Source organism: Liolophura sinensis, chromosome 6 (genome assembly GCF_032854445.1).
Source record: "Liolophura sinensis isolate JHLJ2023 chromosome 6, CUHK_Ljap_v2, whole genome shotgun sequence".
NCBI lineage: Eukaryota > Metazoa > Mollusca > Polyplacophora > Chitonida > Chitonidae > Liolophura > Liolophura sinensis.
Genome location: NC_088300.1, coordinates 22674106 through 22692836, shown reverse-complemented (window position 1 = coordinate 22692836; position 18731 = coordinate 22674106). Strand labels below are relative to the sequence as shown.

The 18731-nt window shown below is 39.7% G+C and overlaps 1 protein-coding gene across 6 annotated transcripts in view; it reads right to left on the bottom strand.

Annotated features, from left to right (window-relative positions):
* LOC135467991 (protein lev-9-like) overlaps positions 1-18731 on the bottom strand; it is a 38950-nt gene continuing 20219 nt past the window's right edge. For 5 of the 6 annotated variants that reach the window (XM_064745970.1, XM_064745969.1, XM_064745973.1 and 2 more), the window contains 6 exons: positions 15424-15515; positions 13506-13682; positions 12135-12305; positions 9410-9618; positions 1464-1710; positions 1-805 (listed from right to left, as the gene is read on the bottom strand). In XM_064745970.1, coding sequence (XP_064602040.1) covers positions 441-805; positions 1464-1710; positions 9410-9618; positions 12135-12305; positions 13506-13682; positions 15424-15515 — 1261 coding nt within the window. In that variant the 3' untranslated portion in view covers positions 1-440. The remainder of the gene's footprint in view (positions 806-1463; positions 1711-9409; positions 9619-12134; positions 12306-13505; positions 13683-15423; positions 15516-18731) is intronic. The other variant, XM_064745974.1, reaches the window with a different exon arrangement.

Here is an 18731-nt window from a genome sequence, read left to right as displayed (position 1 = left end):
TTATTGGACAGGTTATTGAACAGGGGCGTCAATTTGAAAACAAAAATTACAGGGTTGCCCAGGCTGCACGTACTTTATTTACAGTCAAAAGGGAGTGTAAATTTGTAATACACAACATACAGGGTAGCCAAACTACATGTACTATATTTACAGTCAAAAGGGGTCGTAAATTTGTATACACAACACACAGGGTAGCCCAAACTGTCAGCAAAAGTTTCTGTAAAAATACACACTTTATTTACTTCAATGTCGTTAGGTGGGAGCCAAATGAAGATATACAGAATTGAGCAAACATTTTAACGAAGGTTCGGTAATAATTAGTTTAAGTTGATTACTACAACATTTATACGGCACGTGTGTGTGGTAAATCTCAGATGTCATTCGGTATACCGGTAACAACAGTTTGTCATTTTTATGCATGTCCGTAACCTGAGCATCGCCTATAGATTTGTACAGACTTTGCCTCTACCGTACACTGTGTTACCTGTGAAATCAAACAGGTAGTAAGTGTTGTCAATAAAAATCAACAATGAATCCAATCCCGTCTCTGTAGCAACGGCCGTGACGTCAGATAAGCTGAACTCTGGGATGCCTGAAACAGGCAATAGTTTTACGAAGCTTTCGTATTTCGAGACGTAAATACCGTCATCAGTACATGCGTAAAATCTGTCCCCAGTGGTAAACACAGCTGTGACGTTACCGGAAATGCTGACGTTGAAGAAATCGAAGATGTGTAGAGGCCATGGGGAGAACATAGACGGAAAGGCTTGTGTACCTGTACTCACGTACTGGTGTACTTTGTTGTCTGCAAGACAAGGCATAGGCCTACTGTTAAAATTGTGCTACGTCCAGTTGTTCAAAAGAATATCAGCAGTTAAACGTGGTATTAACATCAGCGTAGATTAGGTACCATTAGTTTTGTATACTCATGACTGCCTTTGGTTTGGTTTGACTTCACTGTTTATCAGTTTTTAACAAATGGCCTGCCTGTTGCAAGTTCAAAAAAATTTAGCTCCTTTTTGATATTACAACCAGTTTCAAGTTGATCGGTAATCCAAAATTGTCTGGTTCATCAGAGAAAGTATATTTTACTGTGGATAGCGTAAGGGTAACATTGTTTATATACTGCTTGCAGCGCTACAAATTCCATCATTTTAGCAAAGAATCTTCCATAAACACTTTTAGGTTTACTGTTCAGTCTAAAAATAATACTTAACATTAAGACAGGATTCCACAAAGCCATTTCTGAGATAAGTCAAAATTTGTAACACGATTTTAGACGTATATTTGGGGTCCTATAAATTGAAATTTTACCCAATTCATAAATGTTTTCTTAGAAGTAAATGGGTTAAACTCCCAACTTTAAGTGACAAACACAAGGCCTTGTGACGATGTTTTATGTTTTTGACTTAAGTCAGAAATAACCTCGTGGAATCCGCCTCATGTATTAAAGTGTGACAAACCATGCACAACATAAAATGGTCCGGTAGCCAAAAGAGCATCTGAGCGAAAAACGGCTTGCGGTGGTCCAGGCCAGTTCAGGAAGTAGTCAGTCAGTTTTATCGGACATTCCACGGCATACAGGACTTGGTCAGTAAGCTTAAACATCTGCATAGTGCTGTCAAAGAACAGCATGTAAGAGTTATTCCCCATGAATGCGGCGCCTCTTACCTGTGAGGCCTCGGAGATGCACGCATGAAAAGTCTCCAGCTGTAAACGAGAAGACGTACCGGTGATAGTAAAACTGTGGCTCTGTAGAACTGTAATTACGTATACTATCACAGCCCTGTCTTGTTCTATAAGCTTACCTTGAACACCTCTGCACTTCCCTTGTTGGATTTAATATTCTACTGCTGAGCAGCACATAATTTGTCTGTCCGTAGTCATAGTCGTTTCAGCTATCAATTCCAGGTATTTGTTCCCATGTCTCATCGCTAATAAATTCACACAAGCATGGAACTAATGGAGACTGGATAAATTCTAACTCCAACCGCCATGTTTGACTGCATACTCCTCACAGCCCATGCAAGGGAGATAACTACTGACATAACTAGCATTTAGTATATTTTGTACATCTTGTTTAATCTATTCTTTAATTGTTTGAGAATTTTTTTTATTCAGCAGTTATGGGTCCCTCTAAGTCATTACTGATGAGACTGATCCTAAACAATTGTCCAGAATGCGTAATAAGGATGATCTAAACAGCAGTAGAATATTAAAGCCAACAAGGGAAATACAGAGGCGTTCAAGGTAAGCTTGAGGAACAAGACAGTATAGTAAAACTGCTCAACAAATGAATGGTGGTGATAAAATCATTGATGAATGCTTGCTGAAGACAGCGTGATGAGAACAAGCATGATGGAGACAACAAAACAAATAAATTGACACAATGTATGATTAGAAGTGTGATTAGATGCTAATTAACAGCCTGTGATCGTCGTACTTATTTAAATAACCTTTAACCCCGATTTTCTGTCCGTACAATGGTACATCTGCAGCATAAAACTAATAGAAAAGACAGGAAATAGAGTCAACTAATGTTTTTTTATTTAGAGGAGGTGATGAAACAGACTTTCCAGGTCGATAATTGCAAGGTCAATTCCTAAACAACGTCTAGCACAAACCATGAAAGTGTAAAAAGTATGAAATAATGACGGATTCATGCAAAAAAAAAAACAAACAGTCAAGGTGCAATGTAACTCGTACACCTCGCACTTATGGGCTCGTCTGACGTCAGTGCATGAAAATAGCTGCATTCTCGCCTTGTAAAAATAACTGAGCGATTATGGCAGCGCTATCGATATGCTGAAAAAAGATACGCTTTTTAAACTATACGCAGAATGCATTATCGATGCATATATACATTTGATTCAGTGTTGTCTTTTCGTTTAACATTGTTAAAATTCAAAGTTGACTGCAAGGCATGTTTGATTTTCTCCCAAATATATATACGGGGTGAGGAAAGTGTTCTCTGTACCAATGAGGCTTTTGGCGCACGTCTATCAAGCACGGCCGACGGTCTTCCTGTTTGTGTGTTAGTGGATTTATACATTTCCTGTCTGAGATTTATCCGGCGGGAAAAGGCTAACTGAGTATCTAGCATATTACTTCATACCTAAATGCGTTCATGTTAATCACCGTAACGAGTTGAGTTGTTATACTGTATAACAGGGATTCTATATGTTATAACAAAATTGGACAGCAATATACCGAAGGTCCTGCATATGGCATGTACGTATCTCGCCTTGTAGCATTTGTTACATCCTGTCTGTTGTGTGACGATTTCAATCAACGTCACAAATTATTACTGTAAAAACTAATGTGTCAAGGTTATTCCATCAAACGTCTTCACTGTAAGTTTCTTGGGATTTACAATGAGTATAGTTCTCCTGTAAATAAATCTCCGGTGCTCTGTTTCATCAGAGTGTCTAATTCTGCTGCTGAGATACATATACGACAAATTATACGCTAGCATGGATCACGATTTCAATACTGATAAAACATACCTAGCGTCTTTCAAACATCACTGAAAACTGTTGACTGCTTCTCTTTGCAAGATTCCGGCAAATTCCATTTCTTACTTCTTTGGTGGTTTGTATTATGCATCTCTTTGGGATCACACGGTCGTCGCTGCTCTGGTTTTTTTCTCTATGCTGTGCGTCATAAATTATATTGCTACCATTGACCCGGAACGTCCTTACTGGTGGACCACTAGCATACGAATGTCTTTTTCGACGCATAGACAAGATGCAAGATGTTCCTTATGGATAGACAACTTCTTGGCTTATTAGTATGACTTTGTGGTATACATCTTAACAATGGTATCGAATGAACCACTTGATAGGACCCCGGTTTTCTCCCACCACAATGCTGGCCTCTGTCGTATAAGTAAAATATTCTTGAGCACTTCGTAAAACACCAATCAAATAAATAAATAAACAAATAATCTTGATAGGACGAATGATGTTAGTATCTGCATCCAAAACGCCGTGCTAATAATCCAAGAAACAGAATATTCATAAGAAACAGCGAATTGCATCGCCATGTTGAATATATGTACGCTTGCAGTCAAGGTGCAACTGAGATACATATTTCAATTATGGACAACTTAATCACTTATTGACTGATATCCTACAAGATTCACAGAAGATACACATAATTTCCCAGCGCCCTTCCCTAATCTTTGAAGACTGTTGAATGCTCCTCTTGGAATGAAACCGTCCTAATTTCTTAACTTATTTCCGGTTTTTTTTTCTTTTTGGGAAACTGGTCTTACGAATGTTGAACCGGAACGTCCATTTTAATTGACGGCTAGAATACGAATGTCTGTTTTGACGCCTAGATTGAAATCATTGGGGCCATGTCTCTGGCAACTGAGGTTCGTGGTCAAATCCGGGCTTTACTGTAGACACTACGGCTTCACTTGATGCACATTGGCATATACCGGCTGTAGTGTGAGGGTTTTCTCCTGGTAGGCCTAGAACGAGGATTGCTCAATGTGTAAAGCTTGATTGGGGTCGTATAGGCGAAATATTCCTGAGTACAGTGTTAAAAAAGCACAAATACATCTAAATATATGAAATAAAAAAACGCGTAAGCAAACCTGTCTCATATTGACGTATCCTGGCATTGGATCTAAACTCCCACAAGGGACCTTTCTCGGATGAAGCTCACACTCTGACAAACCGGAAAAGGACGGGTTGATCCGGAAATTAATAGATTCGCATTCTGGATTGTTCACACATTCTCGGGCACATTGCGCTTCATTGTAGACGGACATCTGCTTCACAGGTACTCCGGCCACTGCCCAACCTGGAGCACAGCTCTGGAAGCCAAACGCCTTGGGGCTAACACAGCCTTCATCTATGGCATTAATCCGTAGGGCAAACACTGATAAGATGACAGGAACAGTCAGAGGCAACATCTTAGATAAGAAAACTTATCGTTAATAACACAAGATTCATCGGGTAAGATCTAAAGCTATTCAGTTGGTACGTGAATACGTGATAAACTTCATATCTCCAGTATGTACCACAGACAATCCGTTTGGACCTGTATATGCCGTGTTGGAGTAGATTTGGTCAAAAGCTTCGAGGTCCCCTTGGTTACCTCCTGAGCAAACAATGGTCACCTACCAATCAACCCACTTCATATGCCAGATCCGTAATCGTTATTAAGACTTTTCCCTTGCTTCGCCAACACACGCATATGTGAAGGGAATTCGGTAACGGGCCTGTGAACAAAGAAACTTTTCGCCGGCTAATGCAGAGAGCATGTTCATTCTGGCTAGTTGCATTGGCTATACATAACAGATTCCACTGCGAGCCACACGCACAAGTTCAACGAAACTCGTGAGGTTCGATTTTCATTTATTATCACATTGAAATCTATGAGGAAAGGATAGAGTTGCCATGTAATGCTGCACATCACATCTATTGTACACTTTTTTCCACAAAACATCGATCAGTTATAGTCGTAAGTTTCGTATAATAATACACTTATTGAGATAGGCTGCAAAATGTGGAAATAGAAAGAGGCAAGTTTATAGATTTTTTATTTTGTAAATGAACTGTATTTATTATTTACGTAAGAGCACACGTCAAAGCCGCTTAGCTGAACAAACTGTCTTGATCCAGACCTTCGTGGCCGTCGATCGTCACTGGCCATTATGTCAGATCTGTTTGTTCAAGCATCGCTTCTGCATGTATACATAATCAATTTGAAAATACCTGAAAATATGTTGCAGAATGCACCATTGTAACCGTGTGTGATATGACACGTCAACTCTTCTGACTTCGATGTCAGTACGACTTGCTTATAGCCGTAAAGAATACGCTCATTATCTTCGAACCTATATTTGAACATGCAAATATGTACAGTATAAAAATCATGTTCTTAAATGATTCGAGTGATAAAATCGTCTCGCTGTTATGATCGTTCCACAAATCCATAATCTTAACACCCACACTTCATGACCAAAGAGGGCCCATACAAAATTTAAACTATATAAAAAGTATGGGATATATAATTGCAGTGAGTCGTCCAAGATTTGGGTGACAACATAGGGCCGTCCCCCAAACTTGTGTGACTGTGGATATCTGAGGCTTGTGTAACAAGCCATCCATGACTTCCACGAGCGAGTACTAAAGGCTGTTACACATGACATCAGTTCTGATACTTCACTAACGTTATTGTTCTCCTTTATGCATGTTACAATTAATAAAAAAAATAATCGTCTTAAAAGCAAAAACACATTTTTCTTCCAATTTATTCCAAAACAAAGCTCTCAAAATGAAAGATATGAGTTTTAGCGCATTTTAAAGTAACTGAGACGCATATCCATGCGAGTAGTTCTACAGAATAGTCGATGGTCGACGGGCAAAGATCATTTCTCTGGTTTTGATAATGTCTTACATTCAAATTTAGAGGATGTAACTTTTGCAAACACAACCACTTTAAAGCGGGTTTTGCGCGAAGCGAGTTTCGACCAGCGATCTAGTAAGAGTCAGCGCTAGAAGATTTTTTGGCCTTACCCAAAACATTTGCGACCGCTGGGGAGTGAAACGATCGTTTGCTATTGATTGAGACTAACTCACACCGTACGAGTATATACGTCGCAATATGCTCGCAAAAGACTTGACTCGCTAACCAAAATTCGCTTCGTGTAAGACCCGCTTTACACAAAGAAGACTGTAACATAGGACTGGTCGTAAGACTGGTCTCTCAAGGCTATACATCTATACTCTATGAAACGCATAGGTCGTTAAAGATGGTGGCACCTAATGCTGAGATGAAGGTCCACTTGTAAGGGAAGGTAGAGCGCAATGCTGCCTTTATACAAATGCTGACCAGTTGCTGAAGTTTCTTGGAGGCAAACATTCATGTCAATAAGGCAATTTGTATCAGTATCAGGTAAACGGTATGATTGTGATGATCAAATAATTCTATACGTAATGTATACATACAAGAAACCTCATTACTCTGAGGTTGTCGTAAAGTATATTATAAGAATCAAGAGATTTACGGTTACCACTGAAAGAAAGATCTTGAGATGAATGTTAGAAATTCAAGGGAAGACAGGTGACATTAATATGGTTATTTCCTTTCCAGACTTATTTATTTATTTATTTATTTGATTGGTGTTTTACGCCGTACTTAGGGATTTTTCACTTATACACGATGGCGGCCAGCATTATGACGGGAGGAAACCGCAGGTTACTGTGAAACCTTCCCATTATATGAATTGAAGTAAAGCTCTCTCCAAATGAAGGTTTTTGCTGTTGTTATTATAATATACACAATACCTCCGGCATCGTCCTCGTAAATACTGTAACAGCCATGCTGTAAAGTTACAGTCAATCCAAAGGGAAGGATTGCGATGGACGTGTTATATTCCTCTCCCAATGATGTAACTGATATTGCTCAGTGATGATATTGTGGACATCAGCGGAGGCGTATTATATACTGTGTCTTAATTATCCTTCTAGACAATCAGGTTTATGTCCTACGAATCATGGCGATAAAGACATCATAGGCTATGATATTAAACAGTTTGCCAAATAAATAAATACAGACATGGTTTAAAACGTTCCAGGCAAACTAAACGCATGAATGCATTGATTAGTTGCGTTCTAAGTTTAAGTCATGTAAATGCCATCTTGCATCTGTGAGAAGCTGCACTATTCTCCAATCCCACTAAAATCACATGCGCTGGCCTATTTTCCTGCCCTGAATATAACTACACATATATTTGAATTCCTATATATTTCAATGGACTCTTGAGTTGTTCCCGTACTTTGGTAAGTGAAGCCGAGATGCGGTTTTTTCATTTCACCTTTTTTTGTTTTGAAACAACTGCTTTACAAAGGTTTGACCTTTCCAATCAACGTAATGGAGGCAGGCTGCGTAACTTCAATTCTACTATTATTCTCTTCCAAAGAAGGCCACCATGGATAGGCCTGTCTGGGCTGTGTCAACTGGCTGCATTGTTTCAGGTTGTGTTCTCGAATGGTTATGGTCAAGAGCAATTGCTTCGCTCAGTTGTATTTTCGCCATACTGTCTCCATCTTGGGTTCACCATTTATACTTGTTATTTCGAGCAAGAATACTATGTAGAACATATCTCGCCTTGGCAGTAAATGTTTGAATAATCCTTCTTTACTACAAAAGAGATTTAATGAATATTTCACGAGTGCATGATTAATTCGTTGACGTTTATTAAAGCACATTTTGCACTATAAAGGGCGGTTTCCACCGGAACCGCTGGGTTTCCCACCGCACCTCCTCAGAGTTTAACGCATGGTAAAAGCGCTCACACCACATGCAGTTTCTGACCGGAAATCACAGATACATTGAAATATATAATGTATATGTACCCAGACTCAGTACACGACAATTTCTACAGCCAATCAAACCAAAAGACGCAACGGGAAACGCGGTGAAATCAGTCGAGGGAGTGGCTGGATGCGGAATACGCTGTGGCTATTTGCAGTGCGATTCCCGCTGCGATTTTAGTGGAGACGGGTGTGCTTATTTATATTTGCAGTGATCCATTACGGGTGCTGTAACTTGAACTGTTGCGGGAATCCCTGCGATTAACATACTCGGTAGAAGAAACTGCCCTTTACTCTGATTGCTCCAATACCTACCTTTCCGACAACTATCGCTTTTACTGTATTACGCAGAATACTCCAAATATTACGTTTCCGTTAGAGGCAGTTCCAGTAGTATGTTCTCGATGTCCAGGATTCATTCCTGGACATCCCCTAAAGGGCAGCATTTGCAGTATTAGGTTAAATGATCCATATCCAACATTTCCACTAAAAACAGTGCCCATGCATCATGATATATGCGGGGATACATTATGCGCTCATGATGAATATATCCGTGTCCTCCAGAATAGTTTCGGCGGCATAGCATACGCTTAAAAGCAATCATTTGGGGTCTTCCAGGGAAGATGTGGCAGTATATAACATACAGCGGTACGTTTACGCGATTAGTCTGTCGATGTCCACAGCACCTATGTAACTGGCAGTGTATTATAAGCTCATGATGGATGACCTATCGGTGTCCGGCATGAGAGTTGTGGACGTCAGGCGGTATCGATCAAGATTTCGGTGTTCATTTCAGGACATATTTGAGAGTAGATTATACGCTCATGATGAGTCAATGGGTGTCCGCCAAAATAGTTTCGGTAGTAATACGTTCAGAACCAATATTTTTATGTCCGCCAGAATATTTTTGCCAGAATGTTATATGCTGATCTTTTTTCTTTTTTTCCAACAAAACAATTTCAGCAGTATTACGTCAAAGGTTCCAAGGCTACAAGTGATGTAACACTCGTACGTTATGAAGTGGTTCTAATTTTTTTGGAAAGCCATGGCTTATGAAGGATGGGGTGTCGGCCTACCACACAAAGAGGCTTCTCTTTCGGACTCCACTCAGAGTTCACGCAGGTAGAACCGCTGGGGCCAACTCTCTTATATCCTCTCTTGCATTCGTATTCCAACTTGTGGCCGTGGCGAATAGTGGTGATGTATTTTTCAAACTTAAATCTTCCTATAGAGCCTTTTTTGTAAATTTGTCCGTTAGGTAATGTTCCAGGGTTTGGGCAATAAGCTGAAACAAAAGAAATTTTAAAAATAAATATTTATATTCATCTTACGTTATTGATTGGTTCCTGATTAGGTGGCTAACTTTATGAGTGGATCTTGCCCTCAGACATGTAACAGATGTTTATTCTGTTTGACAAGATAAATTTGATTTTTATACATAGGGTGGGGACCACCGTCCTTGGCCAAGTATCTGAAAAAAACGTGCAGATTTAAAAGTTTCGGCCTAATCAGCGATTCCTGGGTTCGACCCTGCAACTTTAATGATCAACGGCTAAAGAACAAAAAACGTTAGTGCTCCCAAAAGATGTAAAGGACTATACAACATGAAGAGTAAAACCAGAGCTGCGAAGAGAGTGTAACAGTTGGCACATGGTCACACGTAACCGGTGAAATCTAGCCTCTTTACCAAAATGCTTAGAAATACAACCTGACTTTCTAGAAGTCTGCTTGACAGCTCTTTTACGCCATGCTAAAGAGTACATACAGATGTCTATCACGGTGGTCAGATCTGCGGAAGCGGATATATGCCAAGATCAATATCTTGGGAAAATCTTCGTTAGACAAGAAGATAGAGCTGGATTTGAAAAGTGTGTTACGTTCTGTGTTACGTTCTGTGATTTGAATGTCTCCTTAGAAACCTCGGCTACCAAAAAGATCATCTTTTTGTATCAGATCATCTTTTTGATAAGGGGATTTTCGTACGTGGTGGAGATCAGCTTAGGATCAATGATTCAGTTCAACGCTTCCAGCTCTAAGGACTGGAGACACTAGTCATTCAGCGTATGTATAAGTACAGGAGTCAAAGTGGCAATTAAGATGATCAAAGGTTTCTGTAAGTGGCCCATCGGCACTGATCAATTATTACTGTCGCTTTCGAAAACTTATTCCACTCAAAGGATTAAAATTGCAATGGAAATGGCCTTAACTGTCCACAAGTGGCAATTTGGAGGTTATTAAAGGCTGTTATCAAATCGAAAAGCGGTGTTGTACCACTGTCCGCCATGGTCCTAGTAGTGGGACAGCCTGGGTTGCCAGGATACGGTAGACAGCGAGCGTCCATCAACTACAAAGGAATGGTAGAGAATAGTGCTTCAAGGATCACGAATTTCTATGTTAGGCTAGGAATCAAAGTAATGATGTACTAATCGAAGGAAGCCTCGGGAAACTGCACAGTCTCGGGCGCTAGTTTCTGAAGAGAAATTTTCCACAAAAGCGTCATTATTCTCAGAAGAATAATTCATCATTTTGATGGCTTAAACCTTCTTCAAAGATAACTGTCCAGGATATGTGACCTCTAGACAACACTACCCTAACACAAAAGGGGCCAATAATCAATGTTCTCCTTTGTTTTGATGTCGAAAATCCAGTGGCCCTAAACGAAGGCGATCCCAACGGCCAATTTCCCTGTAGTCAACAGATTTTGACAAGTTTGTTTTAGAGAAGCAGAATTTTATAAACCTCGAGTCACTCTTCCAGGCCTTCAGACACGACTTTCCAACATCAATTACGGTTAACGATATTAGAGCTCTTTCTAACCACCAAGTACCTGCGCTATGATTCCTTGACGTATATAAAACACTGTACCCATCCATCAATAGCGCAGCTTCCTCTTGGCGTACCATATCATCCATCATTCCATTACAGAACTCTCTTAACACGTGTTTTGTCTAACCTTCCGGGGGCTTAACGTTGAAACCGTTGTCTTGCACCTAGTATGGTGAATAAGGTATAAATACTCCATTTGTGTAAACCAATCTTCAGTTTAATCAGCCTAACCACCCAATTCATCTTTACCTAAAACAACGGATACAACTGAGATAAATGTAAACAATACTTAGGAAGCATCTGACGTGAAAAGTATGCCACATTTACGTCACTGAGAGGTAAATGATGAAAGGGAAGACAATGGAATTAAGTTTTGCGCAAAACTATTTTGTTAGACAATGGAAACAGTTCGCCAGAGGATTGTAAAACTGCTTTTATGGAAAAGCATCAGTCCTCACAACAAAATGACAGTTGTGTGTAAAGTAAGAATGATTGTAAAACAGCCATTGTTTAGCAAACTATAACAGGTACACTGATAAGAGACCATATTTCACCGGTTACATTTGACCATTTGCCAACTATCACACGGTCGTCACTGTTCTGGTTATACCCTCTATGCTGTTTTCATTATTATCGCTAATCGTCCTGAATGTTCTAATCATTTAGGTTGGATTTTCTTTGCGATAAGTTAAGGGACACGAAGCATTAACAGGTCACAGTGACATTACTTCGTTTAGTCTTTGGACTTGATAACTTTTCTTTTAACCCACTGCAGTGGCCTCTGTGGATGGGTTTCACGTGTGTGATTTGGGAAATCGTGGTGATAGTCTGCAAGCCTCATACTTATATAGTTTCCAAGATAATATTTGAATAACTTTGTAGTTATATTCCAGGTATCACCTGTCCACCAATAAACCAAAGTACTAAATGTTTATACAGTTACAGGTTTGATCATCAGGTTTTCATATGGGTTACCTTCTGTACAGCTTGGTTTCTGACCCACCCACTTGCCGTAGTGGCACCTGAGGAATCGGCCTGTGAGCTGATGACCCACCAGGCAGCTGTAGCGCGCCCGATCCCCGTGTTCCTGGCCAAAAAACACCCGTCTCCCGTTAGCAACTCTGGGTGGTGGATGTACACAGGGTGCTGACGAGAGAGAAATAGACAGACTGATTGTACATAAAGTTATGGTACGCTGGTTACAACTGCAAATACAATCAGGCACACTGTTTGTGTGGGATATGACGGTTAAAACTGCAAACACAAGACACTGACTGGTGGTATAGGAAAAAATGGCGGTTACAACTGCAAATACAAAAGACAGATTGCTTGTACAGGAAATAAAGACGGTTAAAACTGCAAATACAAAAGACATATTGCTTGTATAGGAAATAATGACGGTTAAAACAGCAAATACAAAAGACAAACTGGTTGTATAGGAAATAATGGCGGTTAAGACAGCAAATACAAAAAGATAGACTGGTTGTATAGGAAATAATGGCGGCTAAAACTGCAAATGCAAAAGACAGACTGGTTGTATAGAAAATATTGGCTGCTAAAACTGAAATTACAAAAGACAGACTAGTTGTATAGGAAATAATGACGGTTAAACACTGCATGTAACATGAGACAGACTGGTTGTATATGAAGCACTGACTTATTACAGATTATTGACTTATTACAGCTAAAAACACAATAGATAAACTGGTTGTTCAAAAATAATTGGCGTGATCTTATTGGCATGATTGTTAAAGAGAAAGCTATTCTCAAACTCAGTCGTAGAAATCACACCATGGTTGGACCATGAACTAACAACATTCATTCCATGAAGAACTTCTCAGTGTAAAAATGTATATTTCAATGGACGTCATCGTGTAACATTTGATATTAATTTCTCGCCCACAGCTATGTCCTTTGCTCGCTGACTAGAGTATAGACTCACACTTCCTTTGAGATAAAATGTTTGAAATCTGACACTTTCCATATTATATAACTGTATAATATTGGACTTGGAACGCTTAACGATGTGGAATTCCCCATAACCAGTGATTGACAACTACCCACATCAGAACACCACTGATATATCACCATGCTGGTAATGAAGGATGACAACTGTTCGCCAAAAAGTTATTCACACATACTACAAGATATATATGTTCAGAAAAGAAAATGCTTTACTGAAATTTAAAAAGTGTGTAAATTAAACAAGGTTCCAACTCCTGTAAACAGCGACCACATCAGCAATGACGGTTATTTGACAAATCTAGAACTTGCACCTCCTTTTTGACCCATGCAGATAGTAATACAGATAAAAATTCTTTTGGAATGTGCCCACTGTACACTTACATGGTCGGCAGCGGGGGATCAACGTCCATGTACCGTTATTGCACCTTACTGGTGACGTATCATTCAAGACGAGTCCATGATGACATTCGAACTTTATCTCGGTGGTGTGGTCCACCCACACTGCCTCTCGCCCCTTCACGACAGTTCCATTAGCTATGGCTGGTACTTGACACTGACCTACAGAAAGGACATGAAACTGAAAATCTGAAAATCAAGATCTACGGCAAAACTTAAGACGATATTGAGACTCCCAACCGAACCGTTGCTTAGTTGAACAATATATGTCTGAGTTTTCGAATTCGAGAGACGTGAAATCAAACCCGGATCGGGTCATACCAACGACTTTAAAAATGGTACTTGTTGCTGCCTCGCTTGGCCCTCAAATCAGAGAGATTAGAGCAAGCAAGAGGACTGGTTGGCCCAGTGTCAGTATAATATGACTGGGTGGAGTGTCAGGCTCGATGTCTTCCGCATGATGCTTCATTGACGGAAGCACTTTGGCGGCATGGACTCGCCTTGAGACAAAAAGACACAGTTTATAGACCTACACCTAATGACCCCTTGTCGTCATATGACTGGGAAATTGTTAAGTATGACGATAAACCCCAAGGTACATAGAAGCCTACATACAGTTTTAGTTGTATCGGTAACTGTTCTTTTTATTTACTTACCAGTACATATTTATGTTCGTTGTAAATCTAAGCGTTCTAAGAGAAATTCGTACACCGGTCTTCAACTATATATAATGAGTAATCAAAATCTTTAATCGCATTAATAAAAGATTTCAGCATGGAAAGTTAAAAACACAGCAGCAATGATGGTGTGATAGTTTGCATATGGTCACATCTAAACGGTGAAATTCGGCGTCTCGTCAGTTTAGTTCAGTTAGGGTTTTATTGTAAGTGTTTATGTAAATGTTTAAATAAAATGATGATTTAACCGCCTCCTACCACCCCAGTTTAAGTAGAATTACCTACCAAAATACATTCATGTTCATTGCAATTTATTTGATATCACATGTCTACAAGACACTTAATATGGTGCGTTATCATCACGTTTAGTAAAATGTGGAAAGACCAATTTCCAAAACAGCATTCTACACAAACAACCAAAAGTACTAAGGAAACATATAAGTAATTAATTTGGACAGAGTCATGTAAAGAGAAGCAACCGAGTTTGCAACAATGCCGGAAAGACACAAGAATGTTCGAGGCAAGTAAATTTATTTTGTATCCAAATCGTGAACCATCACGGTTTATGAAATAATTAAGACGTACAGCATCGATAGAAAAATGGCAAATGGTCACACATAACCGGTGAAGTTTACCTCAGTTAGAATTTTATTCTAACTGTTCATGTAAATGCCTAAATAGTAGCAAACTCCATGCCCCCTAGAACCATGGCTTAAGTAGAATTAGGTAAAAAAAAAGCAGTGATGTTAATTGCAATCAGTTAGACGACACTAGTCTGGAATTACTCAAGAAGGCTCCTTAATGTTCGTTTTGTCGTTCATCAAAATTTTTTCTCAGCTGCGTTTTCGCTCCAGCTGTCCCTGAATTCAGCACGATGCATATGCATCCCCGGTTATCGAGGAAACCACTGGAGTTACCTCCCATTTGCGTATCTTGTTATATCAGATTTATATGAGCAGAAGATATACCAGATTATGCTGGAAGAAAGTTTACTACATTCCCAATACACATCAGCATACTTTAGGGTACGTGATCCATTATGAAACCAACGTTATATGAACTGTAGATGTTTAAATACGACTTTACTTCTTTTGGTCGATTTGAAGGATCCAGTATATAGAGAGTAACAGATTCAAACGTACGATCTCACTGACGACAAATTATAGGGTGCAATTCGCCTGTAGTTATATGCCTGGTGTGTTACAGCAGCTGTCATCATGACTTACCCCAGCATGTGGGCAGAGGGTGGGACCACTCCCCGTTCTCCTGACACTGGGTTGAGAATGACGGACCGTCGAATACTGTTCGTACATTACACCTGTCAAACAACAACAGCAATACTTTAGATGTAAGCATATATGCTTACCAAAATATATACCGATATTTCCAAACCCGTGTCCGAGCAATTTTCAAGCTGAGCTGTCTGTTTTTTTGGCCCGATTCATCTATATTTCTTTTTGATTTTCATGTACAGGCAGTTAGATAAGATGCGCTGCTGGCTGGATTTTGGGTGACAAAATCTTTGCGCACTGGAAGGCATTCCTCGGGCTGTCTTGAATTAGCCGACATCCCGTCTTTTCTAAGGAAGCCTACCGAAATAAATATCGAGTTATAATGAATTCAAGGGAAACACTGTTCTAGAGAGACATTCCATGGAATTCCAGCTGAAAAAATCGATGACTTTACATTATTTTTTTTTCACTAAATTTATACCCAAAGCCTATCAGACAAATTACATGACCATGCAATTATTCGAGAGCTATAAATTTCGGTGAAGTTTGCTAATAACAAATAAAAATAGATGAGACAAAATTCGATAGAAGAATTGCATATGCAAGCTGGGTACGTGTACAAAACATATTAACTTGACGCTATGACAAAACCATCCCTTAACGCATTATGTCCTGTTGGTCAAGACACACATAGGGCCACCGACTGAATCCCCTAATGCCGAAGTTACACGACATAAATTCATGTATAGATGTCTTGCTTAACACCAGCAATAAAAACAACGGTCATAATTCCATGGCTCACTGAGTTTTTCTACGAAGTATTCTGAATTTATTAATGAGTGCTTTTTAATAAGAAGGCAGCCCACCTGCATATACGTCAGTGGGATAATCGTTTAAGGTCAAGACTTTCGAGTAGTGCAATGTTGATCAAACAATGACCAGCGACCACAGGTCAACAAATGCCTACATAGGCAACACACAATACAGATAGCTATATTGAGAGAGTTTCAAACCGCGTCGTATTGCAACCCTAACTGCCGTGAAACCAACACATTCCACAATTGGTCCATCGTCCGATGTTAAAGGTTCGTCTGCGTGGCATCTGTATTTCATCAGGTCATTTTTTGTGATAAGAGTGTATTATTATTTACAAAGAGTTCTCCTAGCTGCGTACAAAAGCCATGGGCATGAATGTGTGGTACGATATTTAGCTGAAGTCTTCACACATCTGGGATATGTATTCTGATCACAGCCTAGACAATACAGTAGCTACCCTTAGTTATCATGCAAACTTGGCCGCAGGTCCTCCTCGGGGTATTTCGCCTGTTTGCCAGGGGCTGTTTTTGGGGTGTGATAAACTGCAGGACGGCTGTTTAAGTCAATGGGACGGTGTAATTTTATTGGCGTCTAGCTCCAGAGGATGGTAAACTTAATCCGAACATGTCCCCGGGCAGACAGGGATTTCCAACTGACCCTATATTGGCCAGAAGTAATTGGTCTTTGGAACTTGGTCCACCCTCTAGCCATTTCTCAGATGTATTTCGGAATGCTTTCAAACAGAGCATCTTCGTTGGAAATGCCAAGACTTGATATCACAAAGGGGAATATTTTCTCTTAAATTTGACCTTGTTAACCTGTTCTTCGTATTGGTCGTCTGTAGTATAAGCTTTGATTCGGGACGAGTATTTCGAAAGCACAGATTAAAACATCAAAGAGGATGGAAATATGCCAGTATTGGGCCTGCACCGGAACATAAAACATCAAAGAGGATCAAAATACATAAAACATGTTATTTATTGGTAAATAATATTGTCCAACGAAGTTATAAAATGTAATTCAGTCATCATTGTGATGCTAGGTAAGTTCATACAGTTCTTGATTTGAATATTGTTTGGTAGGATCTAGGCGTCAAAATAGACATTCGTATACCAGCCGTCACTCAAACTGAAGGTACGTCCCAGGGCAATAATTACAAGGCCGATTCGCAAAACAGCGTTCATCAGAAACCATCAAAGAGCTAAGAAAGTGTATGAAGAAGACATTAAGATGGACTCAGTGATGTTGGAAAGAGGCAAAGGATGCTCTAGGCGAATGAATGAAATCAGTATTCAAATCTTGTACCATGCTATATTTTATAAGTTGTCGACAATCAAAACATGTATCTCGGTTGCGCTTTGTGTGCAACTGTCTATTTATCCAACGTGGCGATCTAATTCAACACGACGCACATAAGTTCTTAGCCCCGGGTCAAGCGGAATTAGACACAATTATAAAACAGATTTCCAGATATTCAAGCAAAATCACATTCAATCTGACTGTGAAATGCTTATCCTTCTGGTGTCCAAAACCAGTTTCAAGTGTCAGTATCCTTCACAGACTTACTAAAGATTTACATGGAAAATTACACCATAAGTGTCCTGATGTAAGGAAGTGTATATTTCTGGAACAGAGCCCTGTGGTACTGTTACAACACACAGATAACAGTATCATATAGATCCACATGGATTATCCTGGATGACAGGCTTACCGATTCTCCGCGGAATTTGGTCCCTATGGTCTTGTTTCTACAGGACCCAGTCATCGGTGAACACCCAAATCAAGTTTGGGGGAGGGTCACTTCTTGGGCGAACTGTTCATAAGCTAAGGCAATAATAAGCTGGCTGACACAATCGATGCTGGTCTAACAGAGGGACGCGGTCTTATTGATTTAACGCACACTCCAATACCAGGACGGAAGCAGCTAACGAAACAATAAAATTACACACACTCGAACCTTTATTATAGAGAACACAAACGTTTCTCTTGTATCCAGGAATTGTGAGGTCTTTTTTTTTCGCATTTCAATATTTTGCGTCTATTTTGTTACGAAGATACCATTGGTTTTGCCAATACAGTTGCATACTCACTAAACAGGGTTGACGTTTCCAGCAGTCTGAATGACTCTCGTAGCAACTAAGGACAACATACAGGAATGACACGTAAAAACAGTTCATAATTCACCTCAATATCATATTACGACGTTCTGTATCATTATCAGTAAACTGAGAGAGACTGACTCAGTGTGCTGTGACCGATGGAATGATTTAAATTTTTTTTTTGGTGCAGAGATGGTTATTGAAGCAGCCGTTTATCGGTTGGACAAAAATACTTAGCTTAGAGGCAATGTCCTATCCTTTTGTTGTGAGAACAAAATGCTCGGCATACAAGCTCTATCCTATCATGTTTTTGTCAGGACAAATATGCTCAGCATAGAAACTGTGTCCTACCCTTTATTGCTAAGCCAAAAATGCTCAGCATAGAAG